We start from the raw sequence: 25,280 nt of genomic DNA, 5'->3' as shown, positions 1-25,280 counted from the left end.
CATTCTTTTTTCCCTTAACACCAGGCTTCCTTATGTTTATTTGTGCTCAAGGTCAGTGTTTATTAAAATGTTTCAATCAGCATTGGTGATTTAGTATCGGCGCGTTATTCTGACTTTTTTTTAACCTAATGATGAACTGATATATTCACAAACAACTTCTCATTCAGCACTCCTTCCTACTCTGTGCTGTAATTGTGTTTGTGAGCGTGGGCCCTGTGATTGTGTGTCAGCCTTCAAATTAGTTTGTTGCTTGATATGAATCAGAGGGCAGTTAATGGTCTTTTCCATGTGAGGCCACAGCTGCTTCAAATACAATGAGCAGGTGTAGTCTGTGTCAGCTCAAATACATTATAGCTTACGGTATGTCAGTATGTTGCGGCACTTAAAAGAAAATCTACAACGCTTAACAAACAAGTTAAGCAAAAGAAGACTGTTGTGTTTTGGCATTCTTTCCTCTCACTTATCTCATTTGGTTGACTGCGCCTCTAGCAGGGTGCGTTTGTTTGATTGATACAGATATGATTTGATTCAGTTGAGTGTGAAGAGTGGATATTTACATGCTACTTCAGTGTGGACAGCGAGAGTGCGGACGCAGACATATTCAGCTTGTCATTGGGTTGTTTTTCAAACTGAATTGTTAGGGAAAGGAGCTGACTTGGCGTCATTATTAACGCATCAAGTCTTTCAAGATCACAGGAGAGGAACATGAGAGTGAATCAACAACCCTAATTACATAAAATGTGCAATGTGTGAAGAAATAAGGTGTAGGCTGTTTTTAGGCAAACAGCCTTCCAGTCTTTTAATAGTTAAAGAGCCAGCCTTTTGAGCTTGACTTTGGTACAAAGACAAAGGAAACACTTTCACTTTGGTGTTTACAGTCCAAACACTGCTTTTTTATATCACTTTGTGATCAAAAGTGAAATAATAACCAGGATATAATTCAGCCTAAACTAAAATCCTCATAATGATCTTAGCTTGGTTATTGTAAGGCCGGTGTAGCTATTAATAAGACATCCTTAATGTGTAGTTAAGGTTCAGTCTCAGGCTCTCCTATATTGTCTCTAGAGCATGGAGCAGGATCACAGCCGGACAGGCGTTCAGGTCGTCCTCTCACTTCAGGCATTAGGAATGAACCGGAGAAAGCTGATGCTCCTTAGGCACGGGCGTGTTCTCTGTGTGAATTTGCCCATCTGTATGAGTGGGTGTGCAGAGGTGTGTGTCTCTGCATGGATGTACATGTATTTGTATGCAGGAAGTATTGTTGTAGGTTGATCTACATTCCAAACACAAAGTGTTATGGCTAATAGGTTTCAGGCAGGTGGAAAATAATTAAATGTCTTAAAATTCTGATTACTTTACTATGTTCCTTTTGTTAGTGTATTATCATTACTTCTTTAATATCAACGTTTCCCAAAGAGAACAGATAACACACTGATTCCCTTATCCTGTGCAGATAAGGAACTGGGGAGAATATCAAACCACCTTCATTTTTCATTTTCTTTAACTGCTTCTATTTTTTTTTCTGCTCCTGCCCTTAGATATTTCTCTGTCTCTCTTTTTTTATTCTATCCTTTTCTGTTTTAAGCTCATCCTGTGCAGTGATGAAAGTGCACCGCTCCATAGATCAGGGCAGACCTCAGACGCAGCAGGTGCCAGAGTGTGTGATGAATCAGCCATGTTACCGCAGGCTCTCAGTGGCAAAGTTCATCTTTGTTAAGACTGCTCAGCCTCTTCTTGTTAGCAGTCCCCTCCCAGACTCACCAAACACACTGAGCTTATAAAGCTGTCACAACTCGCCGTGTGTTTCCGTCATGCTGCTTATGTAAAAAGCAAAGGACGGCCTGTTTGTTTTGACAACTCCTTGGATACTCAGTAGACTTGCGTGTACTCGTACGTGTGCCTCCATGTTTGCCGCCATTAGCATATGGGATTCACTTCAAAGTGTATTGTTTGCTTTGACTTTATTTAGAGCACGGAAATGCATCCAATTAAAATAGAACTAGCACTTGGATGACATTTGTATTCTTCAGACTACAAACACCAGTTTTGTTCCTGTTTGTTGTTGTTGTTTTTTTTCACAAGATATAATGTCTCATTATTCAGCCAAGACCAAATAGCGGGTCCAGAAACAAAGCTTGTGGAGTGCCAACAAGATGGCTGTTGCCAAGGTGACGTGTCTGACTGAGCCCATCTGTTCGTGTCCATGTGCTCGAGAAGCCTGCCTGTTTTGGAAATGACGTGTGCATTGGCACGCTCATAGTGTCGAGTGCTTGTAAACCTGAGAGGCAGTAAATAAACAGTTTGAAATCATGTCACATCCAACACCATTTGTCATGCAGTACAGCGAGTGCGTGCTGGAGACTTATCTGTGTCTATCTGCCTCGACACTTGCTGCTGCAATGAGGATTATTGATGTTCTTGCATCCGAAGAAGAAACCCCAGTAGTTCGATATAACTCTTCTGTGCCAGCGGAGAAACAAATTCTCAAACAAATTGAGAAAAAGAAGAAAGAAAAGTTTGTAGGACTGCTGCGCACATTATGTGCTGCTGTTGTTCATCTTTGTGTTTAAGAGAAGCTCTGCTCTGGCAACACAGCCTATGAATATTTTCACACCCTGTTTACTTGAAATGATAACTGTGGCTGCTGACTCCCTTTCTTTGGTGGGGAAAAGCACCAATTCACTCAACTTCTATGCTCGTTGACTTTAGAGTAACTAGTAGTAGGACAGTATTGTGAACTTCTTTATTATGTTTCAGAGGAAAAGATTTTACTTTTTACTCCAAAACATTTCTCTGCAAAGTAACTGGCTAGTTGTTTAGATTCACATGTTATTTACAATTACATTCACAAGCTTTTTGGCCTGTGACCCCTTACTAAGAACAATGTATTTTGGGGGTCCCTTATAGACACAGTTGTTAGCAGTTCCACCAAAAATAAATGTTCTCTCTAGACCCTATTTATCATCTAACCAAGTCATCTCGTGACCCTTTTGAGGGGCCAGATCCCCATGTAAGGAACCACTTGACTATCAAGTTTAGTTTAACTACTTCCAGCATGGACAATCCTACATTGCTGCTACATATAATATTCCTTTTCCTCCCATAGATATATGCTGCTGATGACCTCCTCACTGGATTAAGCGAGACATCCCGACTCCAAATGAATATCCAGGACGAGAGTATACAGCCAGAAGTTGCCATGGCGATCGCAGGAGCATCTGCTCTACCCCTTTCCCCCTCAGAGTCTGGACTTTTGTCTCCGCTTCCTGACCTGTGCGCCTCATGTGGGTACAGCCATCAGCTGGAGGAGAACCATGAGTACCTCTACAAAGACGAGGTGGACGACGACCTTGTCTGTCACATCTGCCTGCAGGCGCTCATCAGGCCTCTGGACACGCCCTGCGGACATACCTACTGCCAGGAGTGTCTCACCAGTTTCCTGCTGGAAAGCGACTTTTGCCCGGTGTGCCGTGCACCCCTCATGCTGCAGAGCTGCAGGAAACCCAGTTTGCTGGTGCACAAGCTGCTGGACAAGCTGACTGTGGCTTGCCCCTTCACTGACTTTTGCACTGAAACCATGGCCCGTGGGGAAGTGCAAGACCACATCAAAAGCAGGTACGAGGGAAGAAGCAGTTTCTTATCTTTTTTAAAATATATTTCTATCCTTGCTATCTACTAACTACTATGCCCTTGCAGTAAACACACACCCTAGGTTTCCCACTCTCCTCTGCCTAACGTCATTAACCCACAGCTCCAGTCCCAAAGGGGAGAGTTATTCCTCCATCGAGGCTTTCATCTAAAATAGGCCTCGCTTCTCTTGTTTATATATCATTAAGAGACAGTTCTCTGGATTCTCTCAGTCTGGATCTGTTTTCATTAATACTCATTAACACTCGCCTAGCCCAAAGGGCCTCAGGGATAATTAGTGAATCCCACCACACATCACACACAAGAAGTGTTTTCTTATTCATTTGCACTTTATAAAACTCTATAAACTCTTAAAATGTTCTGCTTTTTTCCCTGCCCTTCCTCTCCTTTTTATTTTCCACCACCCACAAACACCAATATCTTCTGTCTGCTTTCCCGTCAGTCTTTCTATCTTTACCTACATTGCTCCATTGTTTCCCTACCTTTCTTTCTTCATGTAGTGTGTGTCTTAATGAGATGTGGAGCTCTGAGGACGACCCCCAGAGGGATTCAGCTATTCTACCATAGTAAGAAGGTGTTATCTGTGAAGGTGAGAGGCCATGGCCATAGGGAGAACTCCACACATTGTGTCGTGGCCTGTTCTTTTAAACTGTATCATCTTAACAGTGTCCAACAGTTATCTGTCCCAACCACTGCGCTACAGCTCTGATTCTAACATTGAAAACTTAAAAAAAATACAAATTGGGATCTCAAGTGAGGTAAAGCCTGTACTGATTCCCCATTTTACTGAAATGTTCTCCATGTTTGGTCCATGATCCAGTGATTCTGACTAACATGTGTTGATAAAGCTGGTTATTATGGTTGGCCTAGTACTTGTTGGGTTTTAACATGTGCAGATGAGTCGGGGATATTGGATTGGTAAACCAAACATTGGTTTGTACCACGGCTGAATAGATATCACTTCCCATTTTCCACAAGAAGTCACAGTTGTTTCTTTTAACCGGGGCCACAAACGGCCCCTAAAAATAGCTAAGTACTCATTATTTAACCATGACCCCAAAGGCGTGACCATAACAGAAAAGTAATTTTAACCCAAACCATGATCTTTCGCTAAGACTAACCAAGCCAATGTTGTGCCAAAACTCAAACACACCTTAACCACATCCACATGTCAGTTGCATGAGATTAAATGGAAGTTCATATACATTTGAACTACCTGGGGTTAAAATGAACCATATTTCTCTCTGTGTTTGTGGCCATGATGGCAGAGCACACTGTCTCTAGCCATATCCAGTAATCTGGCAGAGGGTCAGGAGCTGCAATGACTGAGACAGCCATCTGGTCAGAGATGATTTCATACTCATGTAATCATTCATGACCTTATCGGCCTTTGGTTAGAGCAATTGTCAATGTAAACACAATTAGTACAATTAAGAACAAAATCCAAACTGTTTGATAAACGTTATGTCTTGTTGGCTTTGTCCTGTAAAGGCAAGCACAGACTTTAGGCAGAAAATTCCTCCCCAACCGCTCAGTTATTTCTTTCCTTAGCCAATTACATGTGTTCACATGTTCATGTGCTGCTTAAAACAGGTTTTCTCTTCTCTTCTCTGAATGTCTTTTGCTCTCGTATTTTTGTTAATCAAATGAATTTACCCAGTGCGCCATGTGTGTGTATTACTGATGTTCTGCCTTGAGCATAATGGTGTTCCTTTTTGGCCTCTTTTTATGTAAAATGTTGCTGGTTTTCAAGTTAGCTTTCAAAGCCCACAGAGGAGCTCTTCAAAGCTTGTGTGAATATTTAGAAAATGAGATTTCCTGCAGTTACTATTATTTTATTCTGTAAGTTTACATGTGGCAGTTACTGTTTTATGTGACCTTTCTGTTGTGTATTGTTATCTATGAATGAGAAACAAACCGAGATTGAGAGAGAGAAAAGAGATAAGGCCACATAAGCCAGCTACGGTGACAGGTGGGTAAGCTAACCTGTTTTGCTACCCACATTATTCATAGCCCCATGATACCTTGATGAAAATATGGGCGTGACTGTCAATTATTCCTTTTGAACCAGCCTGTGGAATAGTTAATAGAGACATGAAGGTGTCGTCTTTTTTATAGATTTGAGCTTTTCAGTCACTGAATGATGTGGGAACACAACATGTCACACCTTCAAACGACTAATGTGGCGAGACCTGGGTCTTCTCTACCACCAATGATGGAAGAACGACTTCATGATGTGGCCCTGGAAAGTAATAAACCAAGTCAGCTTAACGTTATGAAGTTAAAGAGATCAGTTGCGCTAATGTGTGGCTTAAAGAGTGTATTGAACACCACACAAAGGTGGATTGTTCCTGTCAACGATGTTACTGCTGCTTTGTAATGATATCACCCATCTTCTTAGTGACAAACCCATAACTAAGAAAAAACCTATTTTGATTTTACATTAGTATTGCCTGGTGTGAGTTTATTACCAAAAGGTATAATTGAAAGACAGTTTGTGTGTTCGTTATGACGGTGTTTTTGTGAGTGTAAGTCAATGTGCAAGTGTACAGAAACGGCTCCTTTGGGGGCAGACTGGATTCTGTTCACAAACTGCATCCTGTCACAATCCAATTACATTTCCATTTCCTGCGAGCCCTGCGGTCTTCTTGCTGTGCGCACTGTTCAAATACCGCAGAATAACTTATGCCTCACGCATACATGCATTACAACATGCAAACAAACACACACTCACGCACACAAACACATTCAGCCTGTAACCACGCTACCTCCATCCATGTAATATTCATTCAGACAGGGTATTTACACCAGTTAAGTGTCTTTCTCGAGGGTAGCAGACAGCTGAGTGCTATAAAAATCGGATAACGGTGGGAAAAAGGTACCAGCAGGGGAACCAAGATAGGGTAAAAGAGCGGAGGAAAAAAAGTGAAGATAAAAATCCCAAAAAGTAGAAGGATGCTGAGTAAAATGTGAGTTTTTAAATAAACTTTCCATGAGTTAAAGTGGCTTCATAAACATCATTGGAATGGGATTGATTGTGGGACTTGACAGGATGAGATGAAAATAGATAAGCTGCAGTATTGCATATTCAAAGTTCTCTTGCCACCATTTCTCACTCCTGTGTTTACTACTGAAAAACACAGAGATTAGGGTGACACAAGAGAAGATGTGAATGAAACAATAAGAGAGGCTTGAGGAGAGAAATACACCTCTCAAACCCCTTTAAATGTACCTGGAATTTGTATTCAGCACCTTCGAGTGTGTGCCATTCACAGCCTTCAACATGTACCATAGTCCATCAATACACACCTCACCCTGTCAGTTCCCAGCTCTAAGTGCTTCCCAAGACCCGTGCTGTACACAATCAGGTTGTGAGGATAGACAGGGTTAACCTCTGTATTTGTGTGAAACATAAACCCCTTTATCCTTCCCTCTCTCTTTGTACTGTATACATTCTCAAATTGAAAGATTGAATGACTGATTGAATCAAAGAATGAATAGGCTCTTGAACAGAGGCTTCTTATTTTTTGCACCTGTCTGTCTCTTTCATGTCACTCAAAACAGAAAGCCCCATCACTGCAGAGAATATTGATTTGCCGGTGTGTTTTGGTCATGTTCTTTTTTTTCCACACATTGAGGCAGGTTCTGTTTAGCGATCAGACCAATCTACTGCACAGGGAGCAGTCCATCGTTGGAGAGGAGGGGAGAGGGCTTGAAGGCAACATATTTCCCCCTCTTCTTTATCCTCCCCCTTCATAAACCAACATATGTGCAGGCAGGGGGAGGTGAATGCAGAGGTTGTACGTGTGTGTATGTCTGAGATTGTGCGTATGTGAACACGCGTGAGGAGGGCACAGCCAATCAGAGCATCACCAGGTACCTCCCCCCCCTCGTGCCTTTGTTTGGTCTGCTCCATCTCCCCCCTCAGTGGTTTCTGCTGCAGTATAAGTCACAGCCTGCGCCGTTCTCTCTGACATACACACACACGCACACTCACACACACACCGATGGAGACAGATATGCACACACACGCAAACGAGTGCAAATCCTCTTACAACTCGCTAGTGCCCAGAGCAGATTAAGGGGCTGCACATCTCAAATTGTATTCCAAATGTGCCACCTTTGCATGGGTCTCCTTCCTCTTCTTCTTGCACTTTCTCCTCTTCCTCCTGTACCACAACGGGACTTCTGCTCTGCACCTGCTTCTGCTGCTTCTTCCTCCTCCGCTCCATCTTCAACCTCTGGCAACTGGCCCATTTGCCTCTGCAGCTGAGATGACCAGGCAGCCAGCCTGAGGCAGAGGGAAGAAACTGCCAGGCTCACACAGACACAGAGGTAAAGACAGAGAGGGGGGAACCCGAGGGGAAGAAAGAGGCTGAAAAGGTAGGAAGTGAAGGATTCATTCTGATCTGAGGGCGCCTCTGGAGAAGGAAGGCAGGCAAAGAGTTGGGTCAGTACGGCCAGGTTCGGAGAATTGGAGGTGGAGGAGGAAGAGGGGGAGGAGGGGGGACTAGAAGAGGAGAGAGCTTCAGCGCAGAGAGGAGAGGAAAGAAGTGAGGAAAAAGAGCTGAACGTTGATCATGAAGGCTCTGTTGCTGCTGGTCCTGCCCTGGCTCAGCCCGGCCAACTACACAGACAATTTGGGCAACCTGCACATCCTCTATTCTGAGCTGTGAGTACAACACTCAGCGTCCTCTTTTACCAACATCACCCCATCCGTCCCATCCATCAACAGTCCATTCAGCTGTTAATATGTCATTGTGCATGTCTTTCACTTCCTTTATCTGCCTTTATTTGTTTTTGTGTCAGTGCAGTACATCTATGCGTATTTGTGTGTAAATTCTGATGTTTACATTTTTGATCATCACTTAAAGAGTTACTGTGTGCCACTGGGGTGTGAAAATAAACATAGAATAGCTTTCTGATGCTCTGCTCATTGGTTTGTGTGGCTCTGGGATGCAGTAGAGGCAGCAGGTAGAGCTTTGTGCTGTCCAGGACAGTTTGGATGCTACAGCACTGCAGCATGGCATCTCCCTCTCTTTTTCTCTCCCACCCTCTCTCTATTTCTCTCTCTCTCACTCTGAGTGTATCTGTGAACTGTATTGGTTAGATTGAAATGCCGGCACACACTTGCTCCCAGTTGTTGCCTTTATTCACAGTGTGTGCGCGTGTCCTGTTAAGCATATGGCTGTAACCATGTTGTGTTTGTTTTTGGTGAAAGACTTTCGCCTCAGCATTAAAGATTCATAGCTGGCTATTCTACTACTGCAATCGCATCTGTTTAAGCCTTTGTGTCAACATACTCTTTACATATTTTAAATAAATCACCGTCAATACCACATAAATGCACATAGAAAGCACACCTGTCAGGGCACATTTTCACAGGCTTTCCTTTCAATAAATATTTAATCCGTAGCAAAGGTTAGATCCCCAAAGGCACTTAGATTGTTGGATATTGTTGTTGAATTTGACACCAGGGAACAAAGCTCTCATGGGGTGTGTCAACATTAGGACTGCAATTTATCATTGTATACATATAAATAAAATAATGGGAAAGGACCAAAACAATTCTACAGAGCTCGAGGGGAAATAATGTATTGCTGTTTTGTCAGACCAACAGTCCCAAACCGAAATATGTTTAGGTTACAGTGATATAAAACAGAGGAAAGGGGCAACTCCTCATAATTTAGAAGCTTATCAATAGTTTCAACTTATTTAACAAAGTGATCATTTTAGGAAAAGTCAACGAAACACCAGACAAAATCAAATTTTCACACTTTACATCACGCTTGGCACCTCTTCTTCGGAGCTGTGTTTCCCGCTCTGTATTGACCCTCAGACTCTCTTTATGTCGGAGTTAATGTTGACTATGTTCAGCAGCTCCATGTGAAGCCAAGGCTGTATGATCCCAAAGCTGGGTTTCTGCTCCTCTTTCCAGTCTGACGGAAATGTCCCATTATGCTGCATGAACACATGTAACAATGGAGCGCCTTGCAAATCCCCTCATTTCATTGTGTGCTCTCTCCACTGAGAGGGGCTTTAGCTCCTGCAGACACCAAGAGCCCATATTGGACGCCAGTTGATGCCAAAGTAGAGAGAATGGGAAAGAAGGGATAATATAGGCAAATGGACTGAATGGGTTGCAAGAAGAGAGGTAGCAGAGATGAAATCCTTACGAGTGATTATAAACTTGACAGACTGGGAGCAGGATGCAATAAGGATGGAAATGAAGTATATGACAAGAGAGGAGACGGAGATGAGAGAAGACTGTAGGGTATAAGGTCACTTCCTGTGCCTGTCTTCCATCTGGCAATACATACAGCTTCCATAGTGACCCAGTATGTTTGTAGATAAATCTTCAGATTTCCATCTTTGCCCACTGAGAGAGGAGTATTGACAGTCAGAGAGAAAGAGGGTGTCAGAGGGTGTTTCTGTGCTTGTGACAGTGAGGCTTTTTGCTGATTATGATATGACAGGGAGAGAAACCAGGAGCAGACAAACGCGGACGTGGTGTTTTTCTGCCTGGCTAGAGAGCAGTAGCACACCATTTGTCTTTATCCATACTGTTGACAGGAGCAGCCTGAAGCTCCCTCCGAGTTACCACCATCTCCGCATGCCTCTGTTTCTCTTGCTCCCTTTTTCCACTCCTCTTTCTCCGTACCCTCCTTTCTTTTTCTGATTTCTTTCACTTTAATGTGATTAATACAGTGAGTTGATATTGCGTGGGAAATGTGACAGTGGCTGCAATCTGTCTTACTCACACATAAGTGAGCGTGTGTACACATTATATTGGACATATGCAGGGTGTAGATCGTAATAGCAATGTAGAGTGAGAGTAAATGTTTCTCTGTGATGAAATGCTTAATATGGTTACTGCCGTTTCACCCAGTCAGCACTGGCCAATAAAATAGCAGCACTGGCACAGGAGAGAATCTACATTGTGTTAATTTTACTCCTCACACACATATGTACACACAATAAGACTTTCCTTTTTCCCTCCCACAGCCCGCATGGGTTCCCCTGATGATCGCAGTGCAGTGCTGTGGAGTATTAATGATTAATCTATGTTCATTTCTGTGCCGGTGCTGAGATGACTTAAACACTATGATTAGCTTAGCTTCCGTTCTTTCAGCCCTCATCTCGGAGGTGTTTGATCAACAAGAGCTATGCGCACGCCCAGTGCTCCAGACATCTTCGGCATGGAATCATTCTAACAGGATTAGCCGAGGAACTCGCTGAATCTGAACAATAAGTGTAATTTCTTTACGCCGGGTCCACCTCAAGTCAAAGGCAGTGCACCATGCCATGACCTATTGGGCCTCGTGGCAGTTTTTAAGTATAAGACAGGCTTCACTAATTAGACTTTTGTTTGGATTAAATATTAATCCCTGTTCTGGGGTGAGGCTGCTCTCACTGTTTTATTGTATCTAGCAGGCCAGACACACAGGGGAGGCCAGAGGAGAGTGGTTGAGAGATAACAAATCAAGCTACTTCCTACCCTCCTGAACAACTAGCCCATCTCTCTAAAAGGAGATAACATAAATCAGCCTAATTATTTATTTGCATGGCGTTTACAATATGAAGCACATTCTGTGAATCTGCCATGGGATTATTTAAATGAATGGGTAGTCAAAGTACACAAACTACACAATCAAGCACAGAAGAAAACATGGGACAAGGACACAAGTAGAGGAATCACTGAACATGTTCCCAAACAAACAGACGCATGCATAAATCTCAAATTACACAATAGAACAAAAGTATGCATGAAAATACGGACACCAAAACACACTTTTGACTATAATTGAAGAACACAGAACACAGTCACAAAAGAAGAGATGAATTATGTATGTATTCATTTATTCATGAACAGAAGTGAGTAGCAGGTCAGTGTTTACTTTCGCAGAGCCTTCCTCTCATCATGTGTCTCTGCTCAAGCAGAAATACAGCACACTAGGGGGGCAACCAGGTATTAGTGTCATCATCCAGAGAGGGTTTAAAAAGGGGATTGAGTTGGGTATTTTATAAGAAAAACATTTTACCAAACTTTAATATACCAGATTTGTTTCCGCAATGCAGTGCTCTTTTTTTTATCTGGGCTGATTCATACACTTCAAGTGCCCTACTTCTCCATATCTGGCTGGTGTTTGGGGTATATGAGGCACGACATGTTAAACATGCAGTATTTTCTACAGTCTATTGTCTGCAGTAGGCTTATCCGTAGGAGGGGATCTATATGGGCGGCCTGCAGAGTAGGGATCCAGCAGAGTGTAACTGACAGCAAAGCAGAGAGAAGTGAAGAGTTAATCTCTCACATGAACGGTGCCCTGCTGAGTGCCAGGGCTTTGGGTTCGACTGACCAGTGCTGGCTGAGTTTGCATGGCACAAGAAGGTACGTAAACAGGACACTGCCAAGGGCTAGTATAGCTTAGATTGAAAAATATAGGCTAAAAGGTGCCAATAGCAATGTGGGACAGCAGCCTAGCGGGAATTGTCTATGATAATATTCTGAAGTGTGGAGGGGATTACAGTTAGAGCTGCACCTCAGTGAGAGAAATGTTTTCATAGTATTTTACTGCAGACCTTAATAATGTTTGGCCCTTGAGCTGGGGTCGGGCTCAGCCAGAGAGCAGAGAATAAATCAGCTGTGCTCTTCTTCGCTGAGTTAGTCTGTTGTCATGGTTGAAACCAGATACTGACACAATAAATGCTGCATAAATGTCCTACCAGACCAATCATGAGGTCAGGGCTCTGGTGATGATTGTACATATTGATTGGCTGAAAAACCATGACTCAGAGTTTGGGCTGTAACTAACAGGCTGACTGGACTGACACAGCGCTTGGCTGGGAAGCCTCTGCACTCGTAAACATACAGATGCATCAAGCATGCCAAACCTGCCGAGCCACTGCTCTCTGCACAGGAGCACAAGGGAAAGTTCCATCACAAAGGCAGGATTTATGGTCTGTGTTGCCAGTTGAACGCATTCACTTTTGGTTTCTGTATGCATTCATCTTCAAAGGCTGTAAGAAGTCACACCCAACTAAACCTCGCCTCCTAGTTTAATTTAGTAAATCTGTCTTTAGAAACAAGCTTGGCCAAAAAATGTCCTCCCTCAGCAGAGACGGTCCCCTCACCCCTTCCTCATGCAGCAGCTGGGATTACCTCTCTCAGCAGGCGGATCCAATCAACACACCAGCGCATCCTCTGATTAACACTCGTCTAGTTCATCATTAACTGGATTACTCTTTCTTTATGTCGCTCTCTCTGTCTCCCCTCACTCTACGTATCTATCTATCACTCCGTTTATTCCCCAGCTATCAATCTTTGTTCATGTGTTTATCATATGGCCCAAGTGTGTGATAATAGAGGGATTGAAATATTAATCTTATCAAGAAAGAATGTTTAAATTATTATTTTCATTAAATTAATGACCGCCATCCCTCTCCATGTTGCCCCAGAATACTTATTTTGCTGCGGTGTGTAAGTGTGTGTGTGTGTTTGGGCCACAGGTGCTTCCCCAGAGCGCTGTACTTTTTTTTTTACCCTGCTCAGTAAGCTTGTCTTGTCTTAGCCAAAAGCTGTTATGGGCAGACTCACAGTTCCATCCCTGAATCAGCTGGATTAGATGTTGACTAAAGCCAGGGTCCATAAAACATTCCTGTTTTTTAACGACTGTTGTCCTTGCATTGTTTGTCTTAATTATGAGCATGGGGGGAAATTTAGTAGAGAGAAGGGCATGTCCTGACTTTTCTTATGATTTGTATGATTGTTAAGAATGTTTTGCTCTTGAGCTACGAACATTGAGTTATAGAAGATTAAAAATGGTCTTTCTCTTTGTGTAGCGTAATATGTGGAAGACATGAGTGCTGTATGTTTCCACACTCTGAACATCGTTGAACATTGTACCGATAGTGTGTGATTTCCGATAACCATTAGTGCTCCAAAAATAACTTAACACACACATCGCATGCTGTGATTTTAAAGCTTCTCTCTGTCACACAAGGCAGCCTCACGGATATTCCACACACACACACACACACACACACACACACACACACACACACACACACACACACACACACACACACACACACACACACACACACACACACACACACACACACACACACACACACACACACACACACATTCTTTACTGTGTAGAAACCTTCAGGCTCACAAAGCACCGGGGATTCTCTTCTCACAGTTTCTTACATGTCGCTCGGTGTTGCTGGTGTATTTTCAAAAGCATTAGAAAGTTGGTGTGAAAACTCGTTAGTAAAAAGTCTGTGCTGATGCTTTTAGATTAATAAGTATGCAAAGAGAAGTAAGAGCTCACAACCAGTTAGACTGTTAGAGTTAGCTAAGCTGTGGGTCATACACAGGTCATCAGCTGCACCCCAACAGACTCACTGTAGGATGACTTTGTAAATAAACAATGCTTTGGATCGAAATCCATTTGCATGATTACACTGTCGCAGCATGTGAAAATATGCCCACACCGCCAGTTCCTGTATCCGACTGTCTGACCTGGAATTGTCACCTCAGCGGGGGTAATTTGCACTATATGTGGAGTGTGGCCCAACATGATTGTCCGTGGCAGTCAGGCAGCAGAGAGAGTATTTGGGTTAGGAAGGATAATCCACTCACCCCTAAAGAGGATTGGAGAATCTCACAGGCTTTGATGAGTTGTGAGCTGGTGTTTATTTCAAATCACAAGAACAGGGCTGTTTGTGTCACAGCCAGGGCGCTTCGGCACGACCACCGCATCACAGAAAGCATGATGGGTAATTGCTACTGCGCTGGAGAGAGTCGGGAGTAAAGTAGTTGGAGGTAGAGGATGCAAAGGGCGGAGGCGAGTGGGATGTTATGGTGTCCTCGCTCCTTATCTTGCCACCGATCCCGGGGTTTAGAGAGATGATGTGATAACTGAGGCTTTGCTGACCGAGACACGGATACTGCAGTGCTAATGAGCATCCTCTAAGCTCAGTGATCATGTCCCACAAAATAATGCTGTATAAGAAAGGGAGAGCTTTGCACGAGCACTCAAATTCTCATTATATACAAATGGATGTTTGTTTTTGAGAGAAAAAGGGAGTGTGTTATGTGGAGTTTTTTGCAAGTGTACCACCCTTGATGCACTGCACGACTTCAGTGTGCAGATCTTATTGGCTTGCTTACCTTGCTTTTAAAACTCCAGGACCACCCCAGTGAAGCAGACAAGGGGTTTCTGTCATGCTTCCCTGCCTTTAAACTCAGAGTGCACACACTTTGGCCTCCACATTATATCTCAAGACATTACAACTCTAAGCAGCTGAGATGTGGCTACGCTGTTAAGGCATTTATTGTCCCCTGGAGAAAGGACATTTTAATTAACAGAAGACTAAGCCTTTTAATAAACCAGAGGCAGACTAAACAATGGCTGCCATCTCAAAGACGGTGTTGTGATGACCTTTGAGTTGTTGTGACGTCAACAACATGTCTATTTGTTGTTCCCAGTGAAAGCATTTAATATATTTTTATCAGATTTCTTGACAATCTGTGTCTGAGCTCTACAATCACTCTACATGTTTTAGAATAAGCCCCTTACGTTTTTACTAAGTCAAATTGAGTGTGAAGTAACCATTCATTAATTATTGCCCATTTTGCTAAGATTTGGGTGGTCTATAAGATTTATGAATGAACCTGTTTTCTACGGTGTTCGTCCATCTTAACTGACTGGCTGTGGTTTTCTATTTCCACTCCCCATGCTGAAACAGAGGAATGTTGTCTAGGTTTTAGAATTTATAAAGTCAGCCTTGACCAGAAGTCCTATATACTGTCTACTGTGTGGAAATGAAAAGGAATCAAATGTTCAGTCAAGCGTCGACAGTCAGTGCTGCTCCATAAGGGTTTGGTAGGAAGTGGAATCTATATATAGAGAAAGGTATTAACATCGGCTGGTAAGAATTTAAGAATAAATGACAGCATGTTTACACAGAAATGGTCACAGCTTCTCTAAGTTTTGCGACAATGAGGACAATTTGAATCTGTAATTTTCTTCTGGTTCAAGTAATTGTTATTTCGAGTGTGATGATACATTCTTAAGGCTCCACTTCGACACAAGGGTGCTGGATGCTAATATGCTCACACTGACAATGCTAATAGGAATGTTAAATGTACTCTGCCATTTTGGATAAGCATGTAGCTAAGGTCACATTTGCTAACTAAAACGTGAAAGCGCTTAAATGAGGCGACTATTTTGCATGTCATGGAACCATGTATTTAAAAAATTGAAAGGATTTCTATGATCCAATGAATGAAAAATGTTTACATTGATTTATTTACTCAAATAGAAAAAATCCCTTGAGATTAAAACCAAAAACATCTGACCTTTAGCATGAGTAATACATTTAGTGCTTTTGAATCCACATGGTTTTTCTACTTTTTTATGTCCAAATGCAGGCAATCTTCCCTATTGTATGGGATATTTGAGTCAGGAGCGTAATGACGGACTGAGCTGAAAATAGCAATCTAAAATCTTGACTAAATTCAACATATCATTAATATGTGACCTTTAATAGTTTTAAAATAAGAAAAAGGGTGGAACAACTTAAATGCTGTATCATCTTCACTGTACTTAAAACATGAGGAGAGTTGCTCGTATCAGCTTGAATACATGCACACATTTGTGTAACCTTAGGCATGCAGGTATTATTTTGGAGCCACTTAAAGGCAGTGATGTAAGAAGCAGCAGTGTTTTCAAGCTTTAATTCCTCTAATTGATAGTGAGTGACCTGAGGAAAGCTCTTCACCCCTGAAGGCTGTAGCACTGCCCTCTCCTCTACTGTAGATTGAAATATTGCTCTATTCAACCACTTTGCATTCTTAAGTGGTAGGTTGCTGCACAGACATGCTTGATAGCAATCAATTTACTGTTCTACTGAGTGAACCAAAATAACTCAGGCTGGCACTGCCCACACATGGGTGCACAGTTTAACATAGTGCAGTGTATCAATGTGTTATGTCACAGAGCTCAGAAGGAGATCAATAGGTACTTCAGCTTTGTGTAAGGCTGTATCTAACTGTGAGTCTGACCAGTGGCTACAAGTGAGATATAGAACCCACTTCAGGATGAAATGATTTTCCCTGTGAGATATGGACAGGGTGAATGACCCACTGACAGCTCTGTTATTGAGACAAAATGCTGCTTTTAGTAATGTTGTGCACTAAGGAGCGAATGGCCTCCCTAGACTCAAATCATGAATGTAGGAAAAAGGAAAAGGATGCAGTGTGGGAGGCAGGACCCCTTGATAAAGCCAAAGTAGCTTAACACCCAAGAGACACAATTACCTGGATTTAACCTTGCTGCTCGTTCTCTTACTAATTTACATAAACTGGAGGAAGGAAATAACTTGGCTATTAGAGTAATTATCTGTCTCTTTCCCAATGTAAGTCAATGGGGAAAAGTGTTTTTGCACCCACACAACGAGCACAGTAGTTGTAATTGCACAGTTTGGCCACTAAATAAATTGGCTTCAAAGCCAAGCACTCTCTCCCTCAGGGCTTGGCTGCAATGGTTCACCAGCTTGTAATCTTGTTTAATAAGAGACTCTGCAATGATGGCCACCATTTTCCCTTGATTTGACTGAACCTCTCCTTTTTGGCTCCATGTAAGGTCCAGTGGTGGCCCGCCCTTCATAGCACAGGAGAACGGATGACGCTCCTGTTGTTTTTCTGAGCTACTGTTGCGTGTTGCCTGGGTTTGATCCAGCTCATTAAAACCCAGTTAATGTTTGTACTGATGGCTCCGCAGAGACAGCCAGAGACACAAGCCAGTGTTATTCCTGCCTCTGATGAAGCGTCAGCTCAAAGCCTTTATGGCTTACAGATGGAGGAAAAATTTCCAACAGTACAATACTTTACTCTGTAGGGATATCTTTAATTTACACACAACTATTCCCAATTTAATATTGTCAATGTGAAAAGCCTTTTATTGTGTCTAGCAAAATATGTGCCTGACTGTGTACATGGGTGTGTATCTGTGTAAGTGTGTATGAGAGAGAAAGGCTGTAAATGTGTTGTGGTTGGGCTGTTGTTGACAGGGAGGAGACATCTGGAACCTAGAAATTAGATTTTTGAGAGAAACTACATTCAGACGATATCTGTTTCAAATTCAAATGTTGTGTCAGTTCCCCAACCTCCTTCCTGTCTGCCGGGTGTTTTCTTACATTTGTATTCAATCATCCGTCAGTGATACTCACACAGACTGCAACAGAGAACATCTTTCCCAGTATACAGATGCTGTCACAAAAAAAGGTTAACAAAAATGTGTATTTTATTTCATTTTTGAGATAAATATGACATTCTTTGACAGGTGCTGCATACATTTTAAAGTAAGAGCACCAGAAGATATAGTCAGCCACAACATTTGTACACAGGTTGTGTGGTGTGTTAGGAGGTGCAGTTTGAGCGTTGAGGTCAGATAAGCGGTCTTTGTGTGAGGCAGTCACAAAGCAGGAAGTACAGGTCAGCGTGCAGAAAACCTCAGGCTGGAGGCGATGCTGAAACCTCCTCACATTTATCTTGAGAATGTGACCTTTTCATCAGGCGCTAACATGAATTTTTGTGACTTTCACTCAACGGTTATAAGAGTTGCTGTTTATTGCTGCGTGTTCGATGAGTAGTTCATCACATAATTTGAGCATCCTGTGTCGGATCATCAATGTCATTATTTCATCAACATGTCAAGTGTTAATTTCTCCATGCCAACTTTATAATCTGGGTTTAGGGCTGACTTTTGACCCCTTTTTGCAGGTGTAAAGGGGCCTCTCACTATGGGCTCTCAGCAGACAGGAAGCGGCGCTCGCAGGAGGGCGAGTGCACCGACAGCACGTCAGAACTCACCATCGCCACGCTGCCAAATGACGGCCCGACCTCCGCCGCCGTGGCCCTCCTCTCTGACGAGCCTGGTCTGGTCAACCCCGCCTTTGATCCCAGCATGGAGGACAACAGTCAATCAGGCAGCACAACCAGCCTGGCCGCCCGCAGTAGCAGCAAGAAGAGTGAGTGTGAGTGGACGGACGGATGTCTGTATGTGGTCATGTTCAGTCCTGCATGACGTTAGCCTGTAGTTTTCTGAGAGAGAGAGAGACGTTGTAGGAGTGTGTGTTAGTCAGAGCGACAGATTGAAAATCAATAGACAGTAGAGAGCTTTATAGTCCCAGTTCCACAGTCCCCCAGTGGAAACCAGATGCTAGGTTCAAACATACTTTTACACCTGCAGACTTGAAACGTATAAAACAGGTGCTCGCTCAACCTCGAATACAGTCTTTGTTCTTTGTAATGTTCTCTGATAGAAATCCTATTAGCCAATTAGCTCTACTGTCTTGTGTTTTTTTGCACCAATCCATAAAAGCTCTCTTTGTGGAAAACAGTATAGAAACACAGAGAGAGAGCAAGAGAGAGAGGGAGATGAAGAGAGAAAGTCACTGAGAGGGCAGGGACATTATGCAGTCAAGGAGAGATGGAAGGAGAGGTAGGTTAAATATAGCCTCATGGAAGTGTGTGTTAACGCCTCATGACGTGAACAGCCCTTTCCCTCCATTTCTCCCACCTGTGAAACCAGGAAGCAGTCAGCCTCTTTGCCTATCCGTCCCTCTCCCCCCACCCCCCTAACGTGAGCTTACAGGCAGTGTAGACACCCAATGACGCTGCACCAGCACTTTAGGCCTGGATGGCTGAGCACCAACAACCACCATAAGCGCCACTACTGCTGAACAAGCTGACAGCTCCAGAAGCGGTTGGCGCTTTTAAAGAATAATGTGGCTGTCAGGAGCTCTTTCATCTCTCGGAGCCCGCATAGGGAAGGAGAGAGAGAGGGAGGGAGGGGCCCTGCAGAGGCTCGCTGCCCCTTGCTCTGTGCATTCGGGCTGGGACTGCTGTCATTTCACTGCAGACTCCTGTAGCCTGTTGGTCATTTTTCTAAAGAAAGCAAAGTACCAGTCAACAGTCTCCCTGCAGGCGTCTCATGTGGTCACATCACTGCTGTAGTTATGCAACCAAGTATAAACTCAGCCTAGATTGGCTTTGTTAATTAAAGAAGTGGTTTGAAAAGAGCTTCTCCATCCACTAAAAAAGAAACAATGTTAAAGTTGTTAAAAGCTGTAGAACAAACAAAACTTTCTACTTGAGGCGAAAAAACTAATTTTGCAGCAGTGACACCGTGGGTATCACAATGCAGAGGACTCCGTGAATAAAAGCACAAGATGGTCTGGAAAATAACCTTAACCTGTCTTATAAAGGTGCACTGTAATTTTCTAAAGAAAAGTTTTGTTTAAATTCAATGTTTCACACCAATTCATACTGTCAAGGCTGATTTTTTAATATTTAATATCCTGTTTAGATTTTTGTAAATACATATGATACACTGGTTCCATCACTCTCATAGTATTTGTTTTTTGGGCATTGAATAAAATCTTCAATATCTTCAGTAAACTATCTGCTCAGCAGCAAACAGCAGACATACACAGAGACTAGTGAACATAATGAATCATTTAGCAGTTGAAGAACCAGATATTTCCATCTGTTAAAAACATTGTTCTATGGCGCTTGGGCTATTAGAAACCCCTTAGGGTACATTTAATGAAATTGTCAAATCAAATACTTCAGCAACAATGCATAGTCCTATAGTTTATCTCTATCATAACGATGAAGGGGGAATAGGATTGCTGAAATCTTACCACAATTGCAAAATCTTGTTTCACAGTAATATAAACAACTGTGCATTGTTTTGGCTTTTATTAAGACTCGACACTCAACTCGATTGTACAATTTCATCTTCTTATCAGTTCAGTATAGCAAAACACCAAAAACACAGATTTCAGTCACTAAGCCAGGAGGCGGTATTCCATTGGCTCTGAGGAGGCAGATTCAGACATGTCCGGGCATGTTGAGTGTGAGGTAATACATAAAGTGCCTCTCTTTCTCCCCTGTGTGTTCTTTGCAGTCAGAAACTTTGATCGTTCTTCAGTGAGGAGCCGTTCCTTCAGGAGGTTGAACCGGGCATTCAGTGTCCTGCGGAGAACTAAGAGCGGGAACGCAGTGAGCAATGAGACATCTGAGGAGAGAGATAATGCCAGGAACTCCAACGTGCCACAGGAAGGTATGGATCAAGGCCTGCATCTCGTCTGTTTCTTCTGAGTTATGTGTATGTATGTGCTTGTTTTGTGCATTTGGTGTTGTTTCCCCAAAGAAGCCTCAAGGTGTGTGTATGTTTCAATATGGGTGTACCTGTGATGTTCCCCCTGCTGTACGAGGAGGGTGACACTGCTGGGAGCCCACAGTGTAACAGTAACATATGTTTCTTTAATAATTCAGCTGCAGATTGCATAAGTCCGCTCTGGCATCACAAGATATGGATCAGGAGGCAGAGTGGTAGCCTGAGGCTTTTTAGACAGGGATGTTATATGGGAGGTCACTGAAAACAAGGCCCGTGACCTTCTATTCTCGACCTCCAATCCTTCTGTTTCTCGCTCTCATTCTTCTCCTTTTCTTCTCCTCCTCCTCCTCCTCCTCTTCTCCTTCTCCCTCCAACACAACCAGCACCGACGTTTTTTTTTTTGCCCTATCTTGATGGAGGTGTCCCCTGAGAGCGCTGTGTTCTTAACATGGTAGCTCCATAAGAAGTTATTTAGTCAATGTGCTCTAGAGATATTTAATGGAATATCCACAGCCTGACCCTCGTGATATTTAAGTGGAGGAAATATAGTCGACCATAAGAGACCATAATGTGGAAGTAGAACTGCATCATGATGGGAAGAAGAGAAGGAATGTGGTGTTGCGTAAGAATGAAGGATGACAAACGATCAGGGACTAGATTATTCTCTGAGGCCATCACTGAAGAGGCTGGGAGAATATATTAAATATTCATTGCCTGCCGCTGGAGAGACAAAGATAGACGGAGAGGATAGAAGGTTGAAGTAGAGATAGATTCATACAAATGGAAAGAAGAGCGGATGCAGAGGAAGACAATTGAGATAAGGAAACAGATATAGGCATTGAGATGTCCCTAAGGATGGAGGAATGGATGAATAAAGAAATGACTGGATGAAGAAAGACAGTGGTTGAAAGCATGTGTGACAGAGAGAAGGAAGGGTTACATAATAGCTGTAGGTCTCTGTGTTAATGTGGTTTCCACCCTAGAAGCAATCTGCTGCGATAAAGGCAAAATATTGACTTTGGAATGGAGAAAGTGCACCGTGAGTAGAACGAACGACTCAGGCTACAGAGATAGAAGCACAAAGGGACACAGCCCACTGAGGAATAAGGAGAGGGATTCATTATTCATAACCAAATAAATATAAACAAGATGAGACATAAATGTTCTCTGGCATTGATTGGTTAAGGCTGTCGGCCAAAATCGCCACCAAAAAATCCCCACCCACCTCAACGTGGTTCAGTTTAGGATGCGTCATTCTGCTGTGAAGTGGAGTTCACCACTGGGCATGAGGGGAGGAGAGCACGGACAGCTGAATGAGATACTTTAAAACTAGCCAACATTGATTTACACCTGGCAGTTATTGATATGCCAGAATCCTGTATATGTAGAGTCTTGAGGTAAAAAGAAGATAGGTATATGCCTTTCTCGATTACATTTGTTACAGTGCACTGATTTGGATTTGTGCAGAATGTTGCTTATTATAACTGTAATCGCATCCCCGCCCAAGTCAAAAGCCTGTGGAAATGTCAAATTCAGGGTTTTCCCAAGCATACTCGCTACAGATGTATGTGACTAATGATACAAGCATTGAGCAGAATAATCAGCCAAGTACATTTTCCCTCTTGGCTTGTACAAGTTTGTTTTAGTAACTTGAGGGAGTAGAAACAGCTGGTTTTACTGCAGAATCTCTCCAACATTGTCTAGTACACGTTCTCACTCAATGTGTCTCTTTCTCTGTCTTTCTCCCACTTCTTTCTCTATTGTGTTTGGCTGTTTGTCAAACTTGATTTTATTTTTTTCAATGTACTGTACTGTATTGAACTCAGCCTTTTTGTTCTCTGCACTTTCTCCCTTAGTGCTGCCTCTTCCTCAGCTGCATCACCTGATCCCTGACGATGAACTCACCAGTATTAAGATCACAAGGGTGGATCCTTCAGACCCGCTTGCAATCAGCGTTGTCGGTGGCAATGAGACGCCCTTGGTTCGCGTCCTCATTCAGGATATATACAGAGAAGGTGTCATTGCTCGAGATGGACGCTTGCTGCCCGGGGACATGATCCTGAAGGTATCACAGTCAAAATTTGTTTCACAAATAAATACAAGCAATCGAAGTTCAATTTTAACCTACATCTCTGTTACCCCAACAGGTGAACGGCATTGACATCAGCAATGTACCCCACTGCTACGCCGTGGCAACGCTCAAACAGCCCTGCCAGCTCCTCCGGCTTACAGTGCTCAGAGAACAGCGCCATCGCTACCGCTCACATTCGCACAGCCACCCACATGGCCACGGGCACGGCCATGATGTCGCCGGGGGCCACCTATCACACGGTGTATCCCACCATCCCTTGAGGGACGATAGCATCCATGTGGTCCTGAATAAATCTGTTCCAGATGAGCAGCTGGGTATTAAGCTAGTGAGGCGGCCGGAAGAGCACGGCGTCTTCATCTTTCACCTACTGGAGGGCGGCCTGGCAGCACGTGACGGACAGTTGTGCGTTGGTGACCGCGTGCTGGCCATTAATGGGCATGATCTACGTTACGGAGCTCCAGAACATGCTGCTCTGCTTATCCAGGTCAGTCAGCAGGTCCTCCTTTAAATGAATCAATTAAAGCAGGATTTAGCGTTTTATGTAAAGTTCATAGTTGTGATTCGTCAAATGAGTCCACATGTTGTTGCAAACCCTAAACAACAGTGTTCTGTTCTTACCCCGAGTCCCTTAGGTATTAAAGATAATTGTGGTGATTCAGCCTAATTGTGTTGTGCTGTGCTGTTGTGTCTGCACTCACTGCAGTTAATAGTATTTAATTGTGATGATTCCCTAATGGACCGGGCCATGAGGCTGTCTCTGGTTCCTGGTTGATGCCAGTCAATGGTGGTGTGTTTGTGGTTAATAGTGGTTAATTGCAGTGTGTTTGTGGCTGACCATGCAAGGTCTCTGTTCCCTCGAGTTCCTGTCTGAGCACTCTGACTGGCCTCAGTGGAGCCAACATGGCCTCTCAGAGCAGGCACTTTCTGTCAGAGATTAACAACTGGCAGGGAAAAAATGCAATTAGTCCAGTTAAAGTAATAATTGGCTGGACTGGCTTATTAAGGAGGCAGCTCTGTGTTGAGGAAATCTCAGAGCAGTGACAGAAAAGCAGACAGCCCGTTTGTGTGTCTGTTGGACCACTTGCATGAATAAGTGTTGCTGGACTGTAAGTTCGGTACAATTCTGAGTCACTTACAAAGAGGTTACTCCCTAGATGTCAGTGACCATAGTTTTCCTGCAATTTTCTCCTTAAATGGCTTTTTCATCCAAATTAAAATAGAACATTTGATTTAGCCTATTCCTATTACAATCCAATTAAATAATGTCGTAACTCTGCTGCCTCCTTTTGTTCTCTAGGCAAGCGAGGAGGGTGTCCACTTCATCGTGTCTCGTCAGATTTGCCTGCCTACCCCGGATATCTTACAAGAAGCTCCGTGGGGTATGGACGGCCCTCCACCATATTCCCCTGTGGATATAGAGCAAACACTACTGGTAAGCAGCATAGACACATACACCTGGGACAGGAACAGGCGCAGTACACAGAGAGGAGCTGTGTTCCGCTGTCTCCACCTTCCATGATAAATACTCTACCCTTTCAGGTGCAAATGATCCATGGAGGTATTATTCTCCCATCAAAGCTGAGCATTGTCATTCAAGAAGTACCGCCGGCAGCCTTCCTTTCAGAGAATTGTTGCATCCATATCAACCATCTTTCTTTCTCACAGAAAACATCCCACATACGTGCTTTCCACTTCCTTTCCCCAAAATACTTTTTCCAGTTCCTTAACGAAACGTGCTAATATCTCTATTTCTAATAATAGATTTTTTTAGAGTCACTATTTTAAGATCAAAACTTGTGATTTCAAATTTGGTTTAAAAGTAAACAAAAAAGTTGGCCTCGCTATCCTTAAAAATGCATGATTGTGTATCTCGTACAACATACAATTTGGGGACAAATACCCTGTTAAATGGTGAGATAAATTGCTTTTCTAGGACATCTTGGAAATTCTCAAATTTAAACTTTAATTAATGTGCCCAGACAAGATGTATTCCAGCAACCACCCAAAAAATATTAAATATAATAAATACTAAATATAATGTGTTAGTGACCTTTAGAGGGGCCAGGTTATTTGTTTCCGTTTCTGTGCTTAGTCCAGTCTATTACTCTAGGTTTATATTGATATGCATAATATCCAACTTCTAATCATCTAATCATTTTTGGAATCATGCCAAGTGAGAAAATAAAACTCCCCCTGAGAAAATTTGCCAATACCTTACTTAACATCTTTTTTTGGATACTCTTTGGTCTTTACGGTGATTACTTGTTTACACAAATGTTCACATCGCAGTAACGATAGCACACAGCATCCATAGCATACAACCTACTGTGTGTGGGTTG

The 25,280-nt window shown here is 42.9% G+C and overlaps 2 protein-coding genes across 5 annotated transcripts in view; one reads left to right on the top strand and one right to left on the bottom strand.

The window, feature by feature from the left end:
• lnx1 (ligand of numb-protein X 1) overlaps window positions 1-25,280 on the top strand; it is a 33,576-nt gene that overhangs the window by 1,189 nt on the left and 7,107 nt on the right. The window contains exons 2-7 of one of the 4 annotated variants that reach the window (XM_063891147.1): window positions 3,107-3,615; window positions 18,446-18,699; window positions 20,637-20,792; window positions 22,706-22,914; window positions 22,997-23,425; window positions 24,239-24,373. In XM_063891147.1, the coding sequence (XP_063747217.1) occupies window positions 3,161-3,615; window positions 18,446-18,699; window positions 20,637-20,792; window positions 22,706-22,914; window positions 22,997-23,425; window positions 24,239-24,373 (1,638 nt within the window). In that variant the 5' untranslated portion in view covers window positions 3,107-3,160. Of the gene's footprint in view, window positions 1-3,106; window positions 3,616-6,407; window positions 8,321-18,445; window positions 18,700-20,636; window positions 20,793-22,705; window positions 22,915-22,996; window positions 23,426-24,238; window positions 24,374-25,280 lie in introns of those variants that run through there. The other 3 variants (XM_063891148.1, XM_063891149.1, XM_063891151.1) reach the window with 3 other exon arrangements.
• fip1l1a (FIP1 like 1a (S. cerevisiae)) overlaps window positions 18,079-25,280 on the bottom strand; it is a 35,165-nt gene continuing 27,963 nt past the window's right edge. The window contains exon 13 of the mRNA XM_063891155.1: window positions 18,079-18,766. Coding sequence (XP_063747225.1) covers window positions 18,736-18,766 — 31 coding nt within the window. The 3' untranslated portion in view covers window positions 18,079-18,735. The remainder of the gene's footprint in view (window positions 18,767-25,280) is intronic.

Source organism: Eleginops maclovinus, chromosome 9 (genome assembly GCF_036324505.1).
Source record: "Eleginops maclovinus isolate JMC-PN-2008 ecotype Puerto Natales chromosome 9, JC_Emac_rtc_rv5, whole genome shotgun sequence".
Lineage (NCBI taxonomy): Eukaryota > Metazoa > Chordata > Actinopteri > Perciformes > Eleginopidae > Eleginops > Eleginops maclovinus.
Note: the sequence above shows the minus strand (reverse complement) of the source record. Positions and strands in the feature narration are given on the sequence as shown.